General features: G+C 56.4%; 8 protein-coding genes across 8 annotated transcripts; 3 read left to right on the forward strand and 5 right to left on the reverse strand.

Annotated features, from left to right (window-relative positions):
- Nucleotides 1–177: 177 nt before the first annotated feature.
- Nucleotides 178–2,026, forward strand: ASPACDRAFT_37903 (MDR family MFS transporter; the record flags this gene model as incomplete). The annotated part of the gene is made up of 5 exons (XM_020200362.1): nucleotides 178–384; nucleotides 438–724; nucleotides 800–1,024; nucleotides 1,130–1,319; nucleotides 1,385–2,026. The coding sequence occupies 5 exons, from the start codon at nucleotides 178–180 to the stop codon at nucleotides 2,024–2,026; spliced, it is 1,551 nt and encodes a 516-aa protein (XP_020060683.1).
- A 1,394-nt stretch (nucleotides 2,027–3,420) lies between these two features.
- ASPACDRAFT_20446 (putative homogentisate 1,2-dioxygenase) lies at nucleotides 3,421–5,254 on the reverse strand (the record flags this gene model as incomplete). The annotated part of the gene is made up of 7 exons (XM_020198946.1): nucleotides 3,421–3,689; nucleotides 3,773–3,895; nucleotides 3,951–4,113; nucleotides 4,168–4,770; nucleotides 4,824–4,998; nucleotides 5,054–5,076; nucleotides 5,135–5,254. 7 exons carry the CDS (start codon nucleotides 5,252–5,254, stop codon nucleotides 3,421–3,423), a joined length of 1,476 nt encoding a protein of 491 aa, XP_020060684.1.
- A 518-nt stretch (nucleotides 5,255–5,772) lies between these two features.
- On the reverse strand, nucleotides 5,773–7,614 carry ASPACDRAFT_20809 (putative carboxylesterase; the record flags this gene model as incomplete). Its single annotated transcript, XM_020198975.1, has 6 exons — nucleotides 5,773–6,351; nucleotides 6,400–6,741; nucleotides 6,805–6,986; nucleotides 7,058–7,105; nucleotides 7,184–7,353; nucleotides 7,430–7,614. The coding sequence occupies 6 exons, from the start codon at nucleotides 7,612–7,614 to the stop codon at nucleotides 5,773–5,775; spliced, it is 1,506 nt and encodes a 501-aa protein (XP_020060685.1).
- Nucleotides 7,615–7,998: 384 nt separating this feature from the next.
- On the reverse strand, nucleotides 7,999–10,011 carry ASPACDRAFT_73974 (MFS transporter). Its single transcript, XM_020204087.1, has 5 exons — nucleotides 9,752–10,011; nucleotides 9,670–9,690; nucleotides 9,544–9,601; nucleotides 9,432–9,491; nucleotides 7,999–9,373 (listed from the first exon to the last, which is right to left on the reverse strand). Exons 1-5 carry the CDS (start codon nucleotides 9,869–9,871, stop codon nucleotides 8,139–8,141), a joined length of 1,494 nt encoding a protein of 497 aa, XP_020060686.1. The 5' UTR covers nucleotides 9,872–10,011; the 3' UTR covers nucleotides 7,999–8,138.
- Nucleotides 10,012–10,038: 27 nt separating this feature from the next.
- On the reverse strand, nucleotides 10,039–12,281 carry ASPACDRAFT_73976 (NEDD8-activating enzyme E1 regulatory subunit). Its single transcript, XM_020204088.1, has 2 exons — nucleotides 11,758–12,281; nucleotides 10,039–11,689 (listed from the first exon to the last, which is right to left on the reverse strand). Exons 1-2 carry the CDS (start codon nucleotides 12,130–12,132, stop codon nucleotides 10,391–10,393), a joined length of 1,674 nt encoding a protein of 557 aa, XP_020060687.1. The 5' UTR covers nucleotides 12,133–12,281; the 3' UTR covers nucleotides 10,039–10,390.
- Nucleotides 12,282–12,907: 626 nt separating this feature from the next.
- ASPACDRAFT_73977 (ribose-5-phosphate isomerase RKI1) lies at nucleotides 12,908–14,007 on the forward strand. Its single transcript, XM_020204089.1, has 2 exons — nucleotides 12,908–13,346; nucleotides 13,447–14,007. The coding sequence occupies exons 1-2, from the start codon at nucleotides 12,962–12,964 to the stop codon at nucleotides 13,887–13,889; spliced, it is 828 nt and encodes a 275-aa protein (XP_020060688.1). The 5' UTR covers nucleotides 12,908–12,961; the 3' UTR covers nucleotides 13,890–14,007.
- Nucleotides 14,008–14,039: 32 nt separating this feature from the next.
- Nucleotides 14,040–15,409, reverse strand: ASPACDRAFT_1860913 (WD40 repeat domain-containing protein). The gene is made up of 3 exons (XM_020197776.1): nucleotides 15,329–15,409; nucleotides 15,011–15,266; nucleotides 14,040–14,921 (listed from the first exon to the last, which is right to left on the reverse strand). Exons 1-3 carry the CDS (start codon nucleotides 15,336–15,338, stop codon nucleotides 14,114–14,116), a joined length of 1,074 nt encoding a protein of 357 aa, XP_020060689.1. The 5' UTR covers nucleotides 15,339–15,409; the 3' UTR covers nucleotides 14,040–14,113.
- A 173-nt stretch (nucleotides 15,410–15,582) lies between these two features.
- Nucleotides 15,583–16,782, forward strand: ASPACDRAFT_20777 (GTPase GPN2; the record flags this gene model as incomplete). Its single annotated transcript, XM_020198973.1, has 3 exons — nucleotides 15,583–15,871; nucleotides 15,966–16,066; nucleotides 16,123–16,782. 3 exons carry the CDS (start codon nucleotides 15,583–15,585, stop codon nucleotides 16,780–16,782), a joined length of 1,050 nt encoding a protein of 349 aa, XP_020060690.1.

Genomic DNA, 16,782 nt, shown 5'->3' on the forward strand with positions numbered 1-16,782 from the left:
TTGCTAATGCATGGGCATGGGAGTCCGAGCTGACACCGGTTGGCGTGGACTGACTGGTTTATATCTACTCACTGCAGCTGCACGACAATCTCCCGTGTTCTCTCTCTCGTTTCGTCCCATTTTTGCCTCTCGCAGCGTGAGCACTACATTTCCCACCGCTAGACATTGTTATTGTTCATGGAGCCCCAAATCGCTCTTACGCCAATCGGAGATGATGCCACTCTGCAGCCGACGCCGCAAGATCCAGACAAGCGACGAGACGGTCTCGTCCGCTCCGAGGACCCCTCAAACCAACAAGCAGAGGATACGCACAACTACGCCCAGGGCCTGCAATTGCTTCTGATTTGCATATCGCTCTCCCTCTGTGTGTTTCTGGTCGGACTGGTACGTCTGCAACTTCGTCTCTGAGCCAGGTCCGAAACTGACCCTCTCGCTAGGATGCAACGATTCTGACCACGGCCATCCCCAGCATCACCGATGAATTCGGCTCAGTGGCAGACGTGGGCTGGTACGATGCCGCCTTCCGTTTGACCTCATGCATGTCCCAGCTCTCCCAGGGGAAGCTCTACGACAACTACGCGATCAAATGGGTATTCCTCGTGAATATGGTCATCTTTGAGGCTGGGATTCTGGTGTGGGGGGTCGCGTCCAGCTCGCTGGTCTTCATCATCGGACGAGCCATTACCGGACTCGGCTTCTCGGGCATCAGCCAGGGGTGTATGGTGTAAGTCTACTTCGGAGGAAAGACAGCCTCACAAGTAACCCCGAAGGCACTGACGCCACTGGACTTCTCCCTCAGCATTGTCGCCATGTCCACCCCGCTCCAGAAACGGGCCGCCTACCTCGGCGTGATCAGCGCCAGCGAGTACACCGCAATGGCCGCGGCGCCCATCATTGGGGGCGCATTGACTTCCACCCTCTCCTGGCGGTGGTGCTTCTACATCAACCTCCCGACCGCTGCTGCACCCACCGCCATGCTCCTGCTGCTCAAGCTCCCGCAGATGCCCTCGGGCAATCGCAAATCGTAGATCGAGCGCTTGCGAGATTTGGACCTCCTGGGGTGTTTCTTCTTCGCCCCCGCCGTACTCTGTCTGCTGCTCGCCTTGCAATGGGGCGGAGAGACGTACAGCTGGAACAACGCCCGGATCATCGTGCTCCTCGTGCTCGCACCCATCGTCTTCGCGGTCTTCTGCTTCATTCAGCACTGGAAGCAGGACAGCGCGATGCTACCTCCACGTATCATCAAGAAACGCGTCATCCTGGCGGGGGCGCTCTTCAGTCTCTCGCTCTCGGCGTGTCGCGCGATCGTGCAATACTATGTAAATCTCCCTCTATCCTTCACTCATACAAGATCCCAAACTAAACAGTCATGGTACATACACAGCTAGCGATCTGGTTCCAGACCGTCCGGGGCGCCACAGCCCTGCAGTCAGGCATCAACACCTTACCTCTGGTGGTCGCGGTTCTCGTATCAGCGATGGCAGCGGGACGCTTCATGTCCGTGACGGGGATCTACACCGCGATCATGATCCCAGCTGCCCTCCTCGTGACCGCCGGCATCAGCATGATGACGCGATTCTCGCCGACGACCCCGAAGGGACTGTGGATTCCATCGTTGATTCTGCTGGGGATCGGGGCCGGGAGTAGCGTGTCCATCCCCTTCATCGCGGCGCAGGCGGTGCTGAGCGTCGGTGACCTCTCCGCCGGCATGGCCCTGATGACCTTCTCGCAGGACCTGGGCGAGGCCGTCTTCATCAGCATCGCCCAGGCCGTCTTCCTGCGCCGCCTCGCGCGCGCCCTGCAGGCCACGGCGCCGGCCCTCGACCCGCAAACCGTGATCCATCTGGGCGCCACCGATCTGCGCGGCAAGATCCCGGCGCAGGACGTCGCGGCCGTCGCCCTCTCGTATGACCTCGCCGTGCGCTCGACCTTCTACTTGGCCGTCGCTCTGGCGGGGCTGCTGGTCGTCTCTGCCGTGCCACTTCAAAGGACGACGCTCATGGTTGGAAGACGGTCCAGTCGGTAGCTCCCTTGCTTAGGTCTAATAGATCTGGCGGAGTCTAACAGATCTGACGGGGATTTTGTTTGTTTTCCTTCAGAAGAGGACCCAGGAATGAAAGTTTCAATCGAGGGTAGGGTTTTAGCATCGAGTCTCCCGTCCTCGCGGGGAGTGGTTCCCAGGAGATCAGAGCGGCTACCTGCACACTCTGCTGCTACTGTCAGAATCCCCTGACTTCCCAAGATCCAACTCCGGAGCTACCAAGTACCCAATCACGAGTAGAGCCATAACATTACAAGGCACAAAGCACCGCCTGTGGGTGGTCAGCCACTGCCACAAGGTACGTACGTAACTACTTTCTCGTAGATCCAATAGCTTCGCCCTCAGCTCCATCTTTACTCTCTACAGTACAGTACATTCCAACCAAATCCCATCCATCGACCTTAATCCTTCCAGCATTCCCACAAACCACAAAGCAGAAATCAGCAGCAGCAGCAGCAGCAGCAGCAGCAGCAGCAGCAGCAGCAGCACCCGCGCGCCCGCGCACAGCTTTCCAAAGCTCACAGCTCACCACTCTGCCATTCCGTGATATGGTTCGGTTCCCACTCTATAGCAGCAGCAACTTCACCCCGCTCCGGCACCGAAGTCAGAGAACTGGAACCGCGGAGGCTGGGAAGCACTATACTAGCCTGTACCACCTCGCGAGCTCATTATTGGCTACAATGAAGTCTAGTCTGGTCTAGTCTAGTCTAGTCTAGTCCAGTTCGATATCTGCCAGGACCTGCAACGATGGGGTTGAAGCTGGGGGTTTGCTGGGGGGGGGGGTAAAGCTTCCCGCGCACGAGGTTAAATAATGCCCGTCTTGCATATAGTCCGGTAGTGTACTGTATGTACAGATGAGGAGGGAACCTTACTTAGTAACCCTGGCCCGTGAGTTGACTTACCCCTTCGGGCTTTTTGATGCCGGCTGCGGCGGACTTCCCGTGTGGAGGGTTTTTCCATTTCTGGAAAGCGGGTGGATGAGTCTTGTGTATGTGCGTGCGTATGCGATTGCGTCGGTACAGTACACAGGTTGTTCAGCACTAGCTCGCTGAGGTCTGCTGTTCGCATACTGTGTTGAGGTACGTACCTCCCAGGTTACACTTTACATTTCACATCAAACGCCATGCTTGTGAATATCTCCGCGGTAGCGGTATCATCTCGCCTGTCCCGCTGGGCTGTATGTCTGTCCCTTTGAGGCAATAGATACTTCATTGCCTCATTACTTCTCTCCAAACCCCTAACCCCAACCAACCTTACACCAGCCATAGGTAACTGGTAAAACTCAACATTGTCGCTAACACCACCCAACTCGAGCACTCACTCATTCACTATGTACAATCCCATCAACCCCGGACCATCACCCACCAACCAACCGGCAATCAAACCCTCCCCTTCACCCCCCGGGCAGCAGCAGCAGCCAACAACGCCTCCACCTCCGCCGTATGCTCGGAGAAATGATCGACCAGATCATCCCACATCTTCGGCTCATGCTCGTGCCGCTTCTCGCTGGTCCAGGCATAGTCCGTGATCGTGAAGGGGCGGCTCGACTCGAACATGAAGGCCATGGAGGCCTGGGAGATCTGCATGGCCGGGGGCGCGGTGGCGGTGGCGGATTGGAATTCTTCGTAGGCGACGCCGTGGGGAACCACTTCATTCATATTAGTTACATTCCCTCTGGGTTTCATCGGTAAACAATAGTGGAGGTAGGAAAAAGAAAGACGGGGCACTTACTCCCGCATTCGAACGAGACGCTGCCCGGCTGGAAGGCGTCGGAGCGGCCGCCGTAGTCGCCGTAGAGGAGGCCCATGAGTTCCGAGGCGGCGTTGCGGTGGTAGTACGGCGGGCGGTAGGTGTCTGCCCGAAGTATTAGGATTGAATGGTAATAAGAAGACAGAGGTTAGGGGCATACGTGATGCGACATCCCAGCGCGGGGAGAAGATAAGCACATCCGCCAAGGGAGCGGTGAGGTCGCGCGATTTGGCCGTCAGCACACAAAAAATGGACGGGTCGATATGGTCGACGGAGATGGAGCCGACGTTGACGAATTTGGTCAGGTCGTATTTGTATGGGACCTGCAAAGTATTAGTGCCTTTACACCTTTCTGTGCAGGAGGCAAGGCAGCGTACATAGTTACCATGCCAGGCGACGACATCGAACGGACTGTGGTTCTGCGTGCTTTTGAAGAACTTCCCCCCGAGCTTGTACACAATCTCCCACGGTTCCTGCGCGATCTCGTACTTGGCCGTGGGCACGAGGAAGTCCCGCGCGTTGGCCAGACCGTTCGCTCCCAGCGGGCCCAGCTCGGGCAGCTCGAACTGACTGCCCCAGATCTCGAGGATGTATCCCCGCGACGGCCCATCGGGCAGCTCCACCCGGAACCGGATGCCCCGCTGGATGACCACGAGCTCGCCCGGCTGCACGAACAAGGGCCCGAACTCGGTCTGGATGTCCAGGGCGCCCTGTTGGGGCAGTATCACCATCTCCCCGTCGGAGTTGACAAAGGCCTTCTTCGTCATGTTGGCATTCGCCGTGTAGACGTGCGTGGCCAGCCCCTCGCGGAGGGTGGGCTCGCCCGAGCCGGCCACAGTCTTCAGTCCGTCGACGAAGTCCACTTGCTCGCCGCTAGGAATGTCGAAAGGGAACCAGGCCAGCTGGGTGGGCGACACGTGGACGCGGGGGTTCATGGGGAGGAAGTTCGCCTCTGTGTCTTTGTTGTCGGGGAGATTGGTCTGATTTGTGCGTCAGTCTGTGGTCTGGTCTGTCAACGCTTTCGCTTACTCACGAATCCCTGGTGTGCCACGGCCGGCCGAGCACGATACAGCCAGGCTTTCTTGTTGCAGTGTCGGGGGGCGATGAAGGCGCTGGCCGTGATCTGCTCCGCATACAGCCCGAAGCGGACATTGCGGGGACTGTTCTGGCCCTGTGGAATGGTGCCAGGGACAGCCTCTGAGACGAATCTGTATGCTATATCAGCTTGTTGAGTTGCTGATGCGGGAAGACATTTGAACGTACGAGTTGCCAAACCCGGCTTGGTACTATGAATGGATTAGCATCGAGCTAGCACAACTACACTGTCTCAGAGTAGTGACACACCTCATAAGGATCATTCCGTCGCGTGTTGAACGACGGGATCGTGCCGTCCTTTTGCGTCTCTGCCCAGTGGAATATCTTCTGGTATTCTTGGGGATCTGACAGATCGCTTGTGGAAGGCATGTTGAGATGATGAGGGAGGTTCAGAACAGACAGAACGAGGATAGAGGAATCAGAGAGATAGTTTGTTGCTATAGACTTGAAAGACCGAATGCCAATTGTTAGGCATGGATCCCCGGCGTCGAGCCATCCTGATATACTTCAGTTTGTGGGGTCAGGGCCGCGCCACGGCAACAGTGAACAATGAACGAATTATTGAGACCACCGGCTATCCCGGAAACCAGAGGGCAATGTTGACAGGGTGGCTGGCTGACCTGAGCGCGAGGACAAGGAGGTTGTGAGGCCACAAGCAGGCAAGAGATGGAGTTCGGCATGTCGCGAGGGAGAATTGTTGCCGAAGAGGAGGAGGTGGAAGGGAAGCTGGGGATCATTTGTGGAGTGACCCCACATGAGTAAGATCTGAGTAACAGTGGGGGAAAACACCTTCTCGGATCCCCAAACAGCCCAGAATTGCCGGTTTCAATCTCCATCTCCTCCTTTTCTACTACTGAGTACTGAGTATATACCCTACATCATCAAGATCAATTCATGAGACTAATTTTCCCCGCCGACACTCCAAACACAATGGGCATGTACACCCCCATGCCCGCCTCTCGCAACACCCGCAAATGCTCCACCCGTCGTCGGGCAGCGAATTGCTCCTCATTGATCTCCTGACATTCTCCAAGCGGTCCAAAGGCGAAGCGTCGTGCCTTGGACCATGGCTGTGTGCCATTTGCAAAGCGTACCCACCGCTCCCTCATCTCTCGACCAACGGTTTCAGCCGCGCGGTTGAACGAGAGATCAACGCCCCCAAACAGGAACAGAAGGTCCACGGCATGGTGCGCTCGGCTAGACGCCTGCCAAGGGTTGACCTGGTCGACGACATACTTGTAGACCCGTTTGCCAGCCGCTTGGAGCCTGTCGGAGACGACCTCCACCGGCAGGGAGTAACGCGTGTCATGGAGTAAATCCAGTGCTCCCAATTTACAAGCCGTGGGGCGATCAGCCACGACCTGGTATAGTTTGCGCAGCTTGTTTCCCCATGCGGGATCTTGCTCGAAAGCAGCCGCGATTGTTGGCCCATCGAGCGTCTCGATGCCGTTCCTCCAGATGACTGACTAATGTCGCGGTTAGTCAAGACTCAATACCACAGTTGTCGCGCTCACCTCGTATTCTGTATCTCCAATCATGACTTCCTCCACCAGCTCGGGTGTCGCCTCCCACCCGTCAAAGCTCTCGTCTTCTTGGAGCCAGAACGAGTTCATCTTACACTCCTCTATTGCCTGGACAATGGCCGCCACCGAAGCGTGACGGAGAGAAGGCTGCCCCAGGTCTTTAACTTTGGCCTCCAAGGTCGCAATCAGCCCCTGGCCTTTCTCCAAAGGCAGAGGACTGGAGAGACAGATGGATCCCGATGCGAGGACCGCTCGTTTCACCGGAGTGCCAGTGAGCAGATGGGCGTGCACATAGACCGCGCCAGCACTCTCTCCAGCCAGCGTAATGTTTTCCTAGATCATGAGACAATCAACGACAATCCTCTCTCATGTAAACCAGGCCTCCCAGGCACATACCGGATCACCCCCGAAGGCAGCAATATTCCTCCGCACCCATTCGATCGCCAACTTCTGGTCCTTGAGCGCGAGATTCTTCTCCTTCCCATCGCCGAACCCGAAAATGTTGAGCCGATAGTTGCACGACACAAAGAGAACAGGCTGATCGCTCTTGATAGAGTCAGCCACAATCTTGATCGGATCTGAGTCCCTCCGCCCCACGTAGTCAGTTAACATTCACAGCTGGAGTCCAGTCTGACACCAGAAAACTTACCGCAAATCCTTGACGCAGCAGAACAGAACGTCACAGCCTGTGATCCGCCTGTAGAACAGCAGCACAATCAGTAACCCCTCTCCCAACCACATGAGAAAGCCCCTCTGGGTAGTAAGAGCCACCTACCATAGATCCACAGCAGAACCGGAAGCGGTCCCCTAGACGCGGCCAAAGGAGCCCCGGTGATGTTCAAGTTCAGGCATTCAAACTCATCCTCGGGTTCTTTCTCAATCACGAAATCCTCGGGGATGCGGAGGAGATGTCGGACGTCGACATCAGCCTGCGGACATCTCGGTCTGAGAATTGGTTTTTTAGCTGGGAACAGAAACATGTATAGACAGACAGTAAAGGGGCGGGGAGAGAGAATAGTACCCGTATCGCGTAGCGTCAACGGCAGCGCCATCAAAACTCTCCAGCGGCTGAGCTTGCTCGAACCGCGCGGGGATGTCGGCATACTTGATACCGCGGAACTCGTGGATGGGGAGACCGTCGATTTCTCGTTCGATACCGTTAAAGGTGGCTTGGAGGCTGGCGTGGTGGATCTGTGGGGATGCCATGGTGATGAGATCTAATGGTGTAGTGGAAGGGATGGGGGGGAGAAGAGGGAGACGAGCTGGACTAGTAGCCATCCGTAGGGGAATTTATGTACCATTCATTTTGCTGTGTCTGGTACAGGACCTACCTACCTTGTCTCCCTGTAGTCCGGCTGATGGCAATGCTATGGAATCCCGATGTTTAGATTGTGCCGGTGGTGCAGTCAGTGGTGGGTCCGGTTCTGCGGGGAGATCCACCCTCCTCCTCCCTCCACCCTCCCTCTCTGGCGACTACTCCAACTTACGCACTTCATTCCTCATCACGGGCAATAGGAGCAGCACCCTGGACCACTATCAACATTGGCCGCAATACTAACAAAGTTGGCAATAACCTGCCCATCTTATTTTCACTGTGAGTATCATTATATCAAGTTTAGTCAAGCCAATCTAGCTAATTCGTATATAGTCATTTAAGGCATCAACTCCCAAAACACCGCCCAAAATATCACATATCCCACCACTGCACGAAGCCACCATTACCCTCTGGATCAGGGCGACTCGACCTTGGAAGAAGCCCCGTTGCGCACAGTGCCCCGCAGGCATATGTAGGTAGGAATGCCAGTCACCCCGGACATCAACGCCAACGCCCAACTCAACGTGCTCCAACCGGCACCGTTCTTGATGAAGCCCGCGAAAAAGGGCCCGATGATCGTCCCCACCGCGTACGCCATGTTGATCACTCCGTACGCAAATGCAATGGCTCCTCCCTCCCCAAAGATCCCGGGCGTCTCCGCCTCCCGGTCCTGCACGTAGTAGGTCGCCTCCACCAGAACCGGGGACATGATCAGGCACACGCCGACCCCAATCAGGACAAGCAGCGCACACAAGAGCACTTTGTGGCCCACCGTGTTTTCGGTCACAAAGCGAAGACAGGCCAAAGCCGGCACCGCCATAAGAAACCCCCCGGTCGCCATGTACCGTCGAGTCTGGCCGTAGTTGTCGATGATGTACCCCACCACGGGGTCAAGGATCTGGGGCACGGAGATCGCGATGAAGATGAGCCCTTGGCCGGTTTGGCCCCAGCCGAACTTCTGCTCGACAAACAGCGGCAGCACGCTGTCGAAGGCCGTCAGGATGAGGGAGAGGATGAAATACGCCCACATGCTCGTCATCATGCGGCCCGAGGTGAGGAGTGTATGCATGGTGTTGGGCCGTTTCTTCGCAGATACAACATCGGTCGAGGCGGAGGAGGAGGAGCGCTCCTGCTCGTGACACTCGTGCGGGGGACCTTTCAGGCCCTCAGAGGCCGCCGGTGAAACAGCAGTTTCCAAGTCGCTACCACTTCCTTGCTTCTCTGCCGGGACAATCGGTCGGCCATCGGCCTGCAGCCACTTGAGTGCGTCCTTTCTCTCGATCATGGCGAGTCGAAAGATGACATCCAATGCGATTATGCCAAACGACATCCCAAAAACAGCATAGTAGCCCCCGGCACCGTAGACGACTCCTCCCAGGAGCGGGCCGGTCATTGTTCCTATGGTCATCGCCATTCCCAGATATCCCAACGCCTGGCCCATATATTCCTGCCCGACTGTATCAGCGAGCAGCGCAATTCCCACAGTCCACACAACCGCGGCAGACGCTCCTTGAAAGAGACGCCCGACAATCCACAAAGCAAGACTCGTCCCGACGCAGAGAAGAGCAGTGGCGGCGGCGAGAACCACCAGGCCCCCAATAAAGGGCCACCATCGTGACTGGAATTTGTCGGCCAGGTACCCACAGATGGCTAAGAGAGGATCAATCAGTATGTATCGTACAAGCGCTCAAGAATTGGAGAGACCCACGTGAAACTGCTAACAAAGATACTCCGTAAAGAGACAGCAAAGTCGATTGCCACGATTGAACTGAGTCACGGTAAGCTTGAGCAATCCGTCGAATCTCCATAAAAGACTTTACCATCGGCGTCGGACATCCCAACCCTATCGCGCAGGGCCGTTGGGGCCACGGGCACAATCTGCAAGGAAGGTTAATATAAACTGTCGGGGAAATCCCCGCCACTAATGCCCCAGAGTCCTAGCGTACCAACCCATACATGAAGACATCCTGTCAAATGGCCAACCGTCAGCAAACATAACCAGAAAACGGTTGGATAAGGGTCCTGTACCGTGAAGACGGCGAAGCAAACCACGAAGCAGATGAACGCATCGGATGTCCTCCACTTGAGAAATCTGGGTGGTTGCTGCTGCCCCTGGTTTGACCACAAACCACACAGATCCCGCACCATTTTGTTAATGTCGGTTCTCGATTTGAGACAAACATCTATTCAGAATCTCCTTCAGTTGAATGACGTAAGAACAACCGTTTTCTTCTTTTTTCTTCGAATCGTCCTGAGCGTAGTCCTGAGCGTACACCTAGACGGAGAAAAAGAGCGAGAGTGAAACAGACGGAGGGAAAAGAGAATCTAAAGTGGATGTACGGAGATACAGGTCTCATGTTGATCAATCAAGGAGTGTCTGCAAGGGGGAGAGCTGATAATATGATGGCGGGAATCCGCGAGGCTCGGCCTTTGTGCCTGGAGTCGTGGAGGAATGTTTGAGGTATAATAATCAGGATTCGTCCGGCTCCTTCCACCACTACGGAGTCGACATGTTGAAGTGAGCTGGCCTTGGCCGACTTGGCCGACTCGCTGGCTTATGCTCTGGACATCTTATACGCGCGGCCGCGCCGGTAAATGACAGGATAAAAGGCTATTCGTGGTCTCATTCCATAGCATTGACTCTTGTCAAGGGTTGACAAGGGGTGTTCAGAGTCTATACATCTCGCTGCGGCTTTTAATCCCATCAAATACGCAGGTGTTGTCTAAGGGAACATACTGCCTGGTTATAACCTTGAGGGCCTCCTGTGCGACTAGCCCTCCTGTGAGGGCAGACACATTGTGCAATTCCCCGCCATGCGTCCGCCGAAGCTCCTGAGTTCTCTGAATAATTTGCTCTTTGGCATCCTCGTTGATGGCTGCCGAGGCCTCCGACGTAAGGGACTGAATCACCCGATCCACTCCTGCCTCCCACGCGAGGGCGGAATCCAACGCTGCCTCGTCTTGCTTGCCGCTCTGTATATCGGTGATTATACTATCAAGAATTTCGAAGCCGAGAAAAGCAGAGACCAGTGACTCAGGGTCACCCAGAGCATTCTTGATGGCTTTCACAGTATACTTCTCACCGTTCAATTGAGGAAGGTCACGACCATGAATGGCCTTGATGTGAGCCGCATTTTTACAGAAGACTTCAATATCCTTGTCCGCAATCTGCGCGGGTCGGGGGCTGAGTTCTGCTTCAAGCCTCCGGACGACTCCAACGACCTCTGCCATATCTTTTCGTGCCTTAGACTTGTAAATGTTCTGCAGCGACACGTAGTCGGCTGACTGTGCTTTCATGTCAGGCAACGAGCCTGGCAGCGGAAGAACATTGTGTTTCGTGTAGAATTCACGGATAGCTGATGCGATGAGCCAGAAATCTGCCGAATCCGAGGTCAGATTGTTGCACTCCTCCATCTCGAAGATCTCGCGGATTGAACTCCGCAAAGTGAAAGGGTTCAGTGATTTTAGGACTGCGGCCACGGCCTCATCATAATTCTCCTCGCCACCTTCAGGATTGGCCGTTCGGGCACCAGACCGCACTAGATCTCTGAATGCGGTTTTCTCTTTGTAGTTGGAGGGGACATTTCCGTCGTGGGTCTCCTTCCACTTTTCCAGATAGTGAAGCAAGAGTAAGATGTAAGGTACATGACCATGTTGATGATCGTCCAGAGTCTCCAGGTTGCTAATGCTAGCCAGAGTAGCTGCCAGTTCCGGCCAGGGGTTGAGCAAGCGTAGATCCTGCGTGCTTTCGGGGTCCGGATGTGTCTCTACTATGGGGAAAACAGCTGGAAGCTGAAGAGAAAAGGTGGAGTAGAAACCCACTGAGCGCGTATACAGGACGGGGATGCCAAGAGCTTTGGCAGCACTGCTGAGAGTGATCAGAGTCGACTTGTTTGCCGGACCTGAGACCAGTACTAGTTTGAATTGTGGTAGAAATTCAGGGTCTTGCAGAAGCTCGGTGACCGGCTGCCGGGTGATTGCCGTTAGCACTGGGACCATGAGAGAATAGGGACCTTCTTACAGGTGCAATATACCTTGGATTCAAAGTTTCCTTCTACGTCGGGGTTTAGTTCTTTCAGCAAGCGACAAGTCTCCTGGGCTCGAGACTTCCCTAGACTGTCCTCCTCGAGGAAGAAGTTGACCCCAAGGTCAGGCTCCGTTACCACCGCAGGGTCCACGATGGTAAAACCGCCAATGCCAGGAAGCACGAGGTTCTTGAGGGTCTCCACTCCAACTACCCCGGAGACGCCGGTGCTCTGTTTACCCCATGGGCCATCGGAGTTGACTAGAAGTACACGTGCTTCCTCGAGCGCTTGTTGGCCACTTGCAGCCCACAGCCGCAGCTGCCGGTCATATTTCCTTTCCTTGGATGATGGCCCTACCAGGGCACCGGGGAAAGCTTCAGTCATGAGGGGCTATCGTCAGATAAGCGGAGCAGATCGGCTCACAATGCTCACAAAATGCTGAATTAAGTCGAGATTGTGTAGGCGGTGAGAGGCTCGAGCTGTATCAACCAAGCCTCTGTGAAACGGAGAGCTAAGACCCAACACTGGGGTCTTCTGTAGTCTGGCTGTAGCTGGTGATGTGTGATGTGTACTAGGTAGTTCATTGTTGGCAGTGTTGGAGCACTTGCTCAACGCTGACACGTGATGAACGCGCACGGATCAGGCAGGAGTACTTTACACCTGAGGCACAAATGACTATGACGAAACACAACCCCGCCGGGCCAAAATGTCACTCTCCATAACAATACCTTAGTTACTCGTTTGCAATAAAACAGACTCAACGCCACCATTGAACAACATTTTTAGCTTTGGAGGTGTCAATTGGCAGCTAGTATGGCGGGGTTAGTTCCTCGGGGCAGTTTCAACAATATTCTGTGAGTGGCACACCAATTGGCAGCTCTCAACAAGTTCCCTAGAATCCCTAGAAACTCTTCCACATGCTGGCAGCAGTGCCCTTTCCATCCACCCCACCGGCGGCGGGCACCACTGGTCCGTCCAGTCCGTATTCCGCAGTAGCCTCTTTCTTCCTCCCCTCCCCCGATCTGGCAGTTTTAAGCCCCGCCTCCGTCTAGCCCGGACCATTAATACGAACTGCAGAACCCGGTCGACTTCTTCTCTTTCTACGCTGCTCAATTATCCTTGTTATCAATCTAGGAGACGCTTCATCCGTCCCTCCCCACCACCTCCCATCTCAACCGTCCTTTTCGCGTCTTCGCATCGCCGGAACTCCACCATGGCCAGCGTCAGCGTCATCGAAACCGCAAAGCGCGCCGCCGGCAAGGCGGCCGTGGAGAACCACTACCCCAAGGACGCCAAGTTCGTCGGCATCGGCAGCGGGTCGACCATCGTCTACGTGGTCGAGGCCATCAAGGAGTCCGGGGTCGACACCTCCGCGACCAAATACGTTCCCACGGGCTTCCAGTCCAAGCAGCTGATCCTGTCGGCCGGGCTGACGGCCGTCGACTTCGACTCCCTCCCGGAAGGCACGGTGCTGGACGTAGCCTTCGACGGCGCCGACGAGGTGGACGACGATCTCAACCTGATCAAGGGCGGCGGTGCTTGTCTCTTCCAGGAGAAGATCGTGGCTCTGCAGGCCAAGGAGTTCATCTGCGTTGCTGGTGCGTCGTCCCCCTTCCTTCCTTCCTTCCCTTTGGAAACACCCCATATGGATGATGCCACAAATCACTGACTTCATGTGTGTTTTTCCCTCGCGCGCAGACTCCCGTAAACTCCAATCGCGCCTCCTGTCCAACTGGAAGTACATCCCCATCGAAGTCGCCCCGATCGCCGCCGCTCGCGTCCTCACGGCCCTCCGCGAGATCGGCAGCATCCAGCCCGCGCTCCGGCTGAACACCGACCCCAAGCAAGGCCCTTTGAAAACCGATCAGGCTTTCTACATCATCGACGCCCCCTTCCCGACGCTGTTGACGCAGTCCGACGTCGCGGCCGGCAAGGGAGGCAGCGGGAAGGACGGCATCTGGGAGGTCGAGGCCCTGTCGCGAGCGATCAAGCAGATCCCCGGTGTCCTGGACGTCGGGATCTTCTCTGGCCTGACGGGCCCGCAGGCTCGGGCCCTGGGCGGCGTTGGCGGGCAGAAGCCCATTGCCGCCTACTTCGGTATGCCGGACGGTTCTGTCTCCGTCAGGAAGGCGGCCGCATAAGTTGATCTCTGTAAACATCCCATGTATGACGATTCTCTCCATTGAGAAGATATAAAATGATACCATTTGAACATTTAGCATCGTTGACTACTTTACGTTTACCTGACTAGTCTCCAGTAACTGTACGGCCCATAGACAGGTTGTTGTTGGAAGTGAATTCAGCGTGCAGTCATCACAGGATATAGATTTCATGATTTAGGTTTTAAGCTTAAGGTAAGGTGTATTTATTTAGCGCCCTTGCCCTTGGCCTCCGTCTCACCCAGCTCGCGCACGAAGATCTTGACCGTTCCCTCGGCCACGTCCTCCTTGCCATCCTCGAAGCCCGGGCTGATGGCAATGGCAAGGTACTTGCCATTGGCGCTGAAGTCCACGGCCGCCACGCTGGACGGCAGCTTCTGGTACTGGCGGATTCTGCGCTTGGCCATGCCGTCCCACAGGGCGACGACGCCGTCGCCGCCGCCGGAGGCAAACGTGCCGTGCACGGGGTGGAAGGCGAGGGTGTTGACGGGGTAGACGATGTCGACCTCGTCGGCGGTCTGGCGATGGCACTTGAAGGCGTACTTGCGGGCCTGGGACTCGGCGGAGGGGTCGAACCACTCGACGGCGACGCGGCCCTCGATGCTGGAGGAGGCGTAGCCGGCATCGTCGGGCATACAGGCGACGCACCGGGTCATAAACTTCAGGCTGCTTTCGCGGCGCTGCCAGGGCTCGACCTCCACCTTGTTCAGCGCGCCGGGGGCCGAGCCCTCCGACTGGGCGGTGAGGAGGGCCAGCGCCTTCAGGTCGTAGATGTGCAGCGCGCGCGACGCCATGGCGACGACGAGTTTCGTGGCCGTCAGCGACATGGAGAACGGCTTGGAGGGGAGGGGGATGACGGCGGGGAGCGTGGCGGGGTCGTTGGTCAGGTGCACATGCAGCGTGCAGTCCCACGAGGCCGATATTACGAGGTGGTGGTCCCGGCTGTAGACGACGCTGCGGACGCCGGCCTCGTGCGTGCTGAGGACGGTCTGCGTGGACGAGGCGACGTCGATTCTGTTCGGTTATCAGTAGACCTGAGTAGGGCAAGAAGGGAAGCCGCGACAACGAAGTATCACTTTCAAAATCCAAAGGGCGTAACTCACTTCCGCACATCCCAATCCAGCCCGGCCGTGTAGATCTCATCCTCCGTTGCGCCAAAGCACACATCCAGCAGCGGCGCGCGATGCTCGAACTTCTGCAGCAGTTTGCCCTCCCCTACCGCCCCATTCTCATCCCGGAGATCGTACAGGTAGACGTTCTTGTCCCACGACGAGACAACGATGCGCGTGGAGTCGGGGTTGGGCGAGAACTTGAGCGCGGATATAGCATCCGTAGGCGGGGACGCGACGACGAATTGATCTGCAGGCTAGTTAGCACGAGCTGTCCCAGACCCCAGTCAGCTCAGAGAGATGCAAACTGACTAGATGCCATGATACTTTCTGTAAATTCCCTTGGCTGAGGAATCTCAAAGCTTTCGAACGAAATAACCGATTGTTGATCGGTCCCGGCGTCATCGAAGCTCCGTCGCCCGGCAGCGCCTTCAGATCCGTTTTCTGTCGCCACTTACCGCCCTCCATGGAATATTCTCCCCCGCCATTTGCATCATCATCATCACGCTTTCGATTGTCATCGACCTTATTTTCTGGGGAAAGCTGCCAGAGAGAAAGCAGCAATCATGCCGTTCGCACAGCTGGTGATCGGGCCCCCAGGGGCCGGGAAGTCGACGTACTGCAACGGCATGCAGCAGTTCCTCGGGGCCATCGGCCGCAAATGCTCGATTGTGAACCTAGACCCCGCGAACGACCAGACCTCGTATCCGTGTGCGCTGGACGTCCGCGACCTGGTGACGTTGGAGGATATCATGAGCGAGGACCAGCTGGGACCAAACGGGGGCGTGCTGTATGCGCTGGAGGAGCTAGAGGAGAACTTCGAGTTCCTCGAGGAGGGGCTGAAGGAGCTCGGAGGTATGCGCGCCATCCCGATCTACCAAGCCCAAAGCAACCAAAACCTACTATAGAGACACAAATGCACTGATACTGGTATTTCTCAAACATGTAGATGACTACGTCCTGTTCGACTGCCCCGGCCAAGTCGAGATCTTCACACACCACTCCTCCCTGCGCAATATATTTTTCAAGATCCAGAAACTAGGGTATAGAGTATGCGCCGCCATTCCCACTAATCCCCCCAAAAAGCTAACACGAGCGTAATCTAGATGATCGTGATCCACCTCATCGACTCCTACAACCTCACCCTCCCCTCGATGTACATCTCCGCCCTCCTCCTCTCGCTGCGCGCCATGCTGCAGATGGACCTCCCGCACCTGAACGTGCTCACCAAGATCGACAACTTGGCCAACTACGCTCCCTTGCCCTTCAACCTGGACTACTACACCGAGGTGCAGGACCTCAGCTACCTGCTGCCGCACCTGGAGGCCGAGTCGTCGCGCCTGGCGCACGAGAAGTTCGGCCCGCTCAACCAGGCCATCGTCGACCTGGTCGAGGAGTTCGGGCTCGTCGCCTTCGAGACGCTCGCCGTTGAGGACAAGAAGAGCATGATGAACCTGTTGCATGCCATCGACCGCGCCAGTGGGTATGTGTTTGGGCCCGCCGAGGGCGCCAACGACACCGTCTGGCAGGTGGCGGTGCGGGAGGGGTTGGGTCAGATGGATGTGCGGGATGTGCAGGAGCGGTGGCTGGACGCGAAGGAGCAGTACGACGAGCATGAGCTCCAGCAACTGGAGGCCGAGGCGAAAGCGCGCGAGCAGGCGGCAGGAGGAGACCACCCGGGCAACGACGACGACGACGATGAATACGGCGATTTGGGCCGAGGCTCGATACCGAACAGCGGGGTGAAGGTGATACGAAAGTCATGA

The sequence above is a fragment of the Aspergillus aculeatus genome (assembly GCF_001890905.1).
Source record: "Aspergillus aculeatus ATCC 16872 unplaced genomic scaffold ASPACscaffold_1, whole genome shotgun sequence".
NCBI lineage: Eukaryota > Fungi > Ascomycota > Eurotiomycetes > Eurotiales > Aspergillaceae > Aspergillus > Aspergillus aculeatus.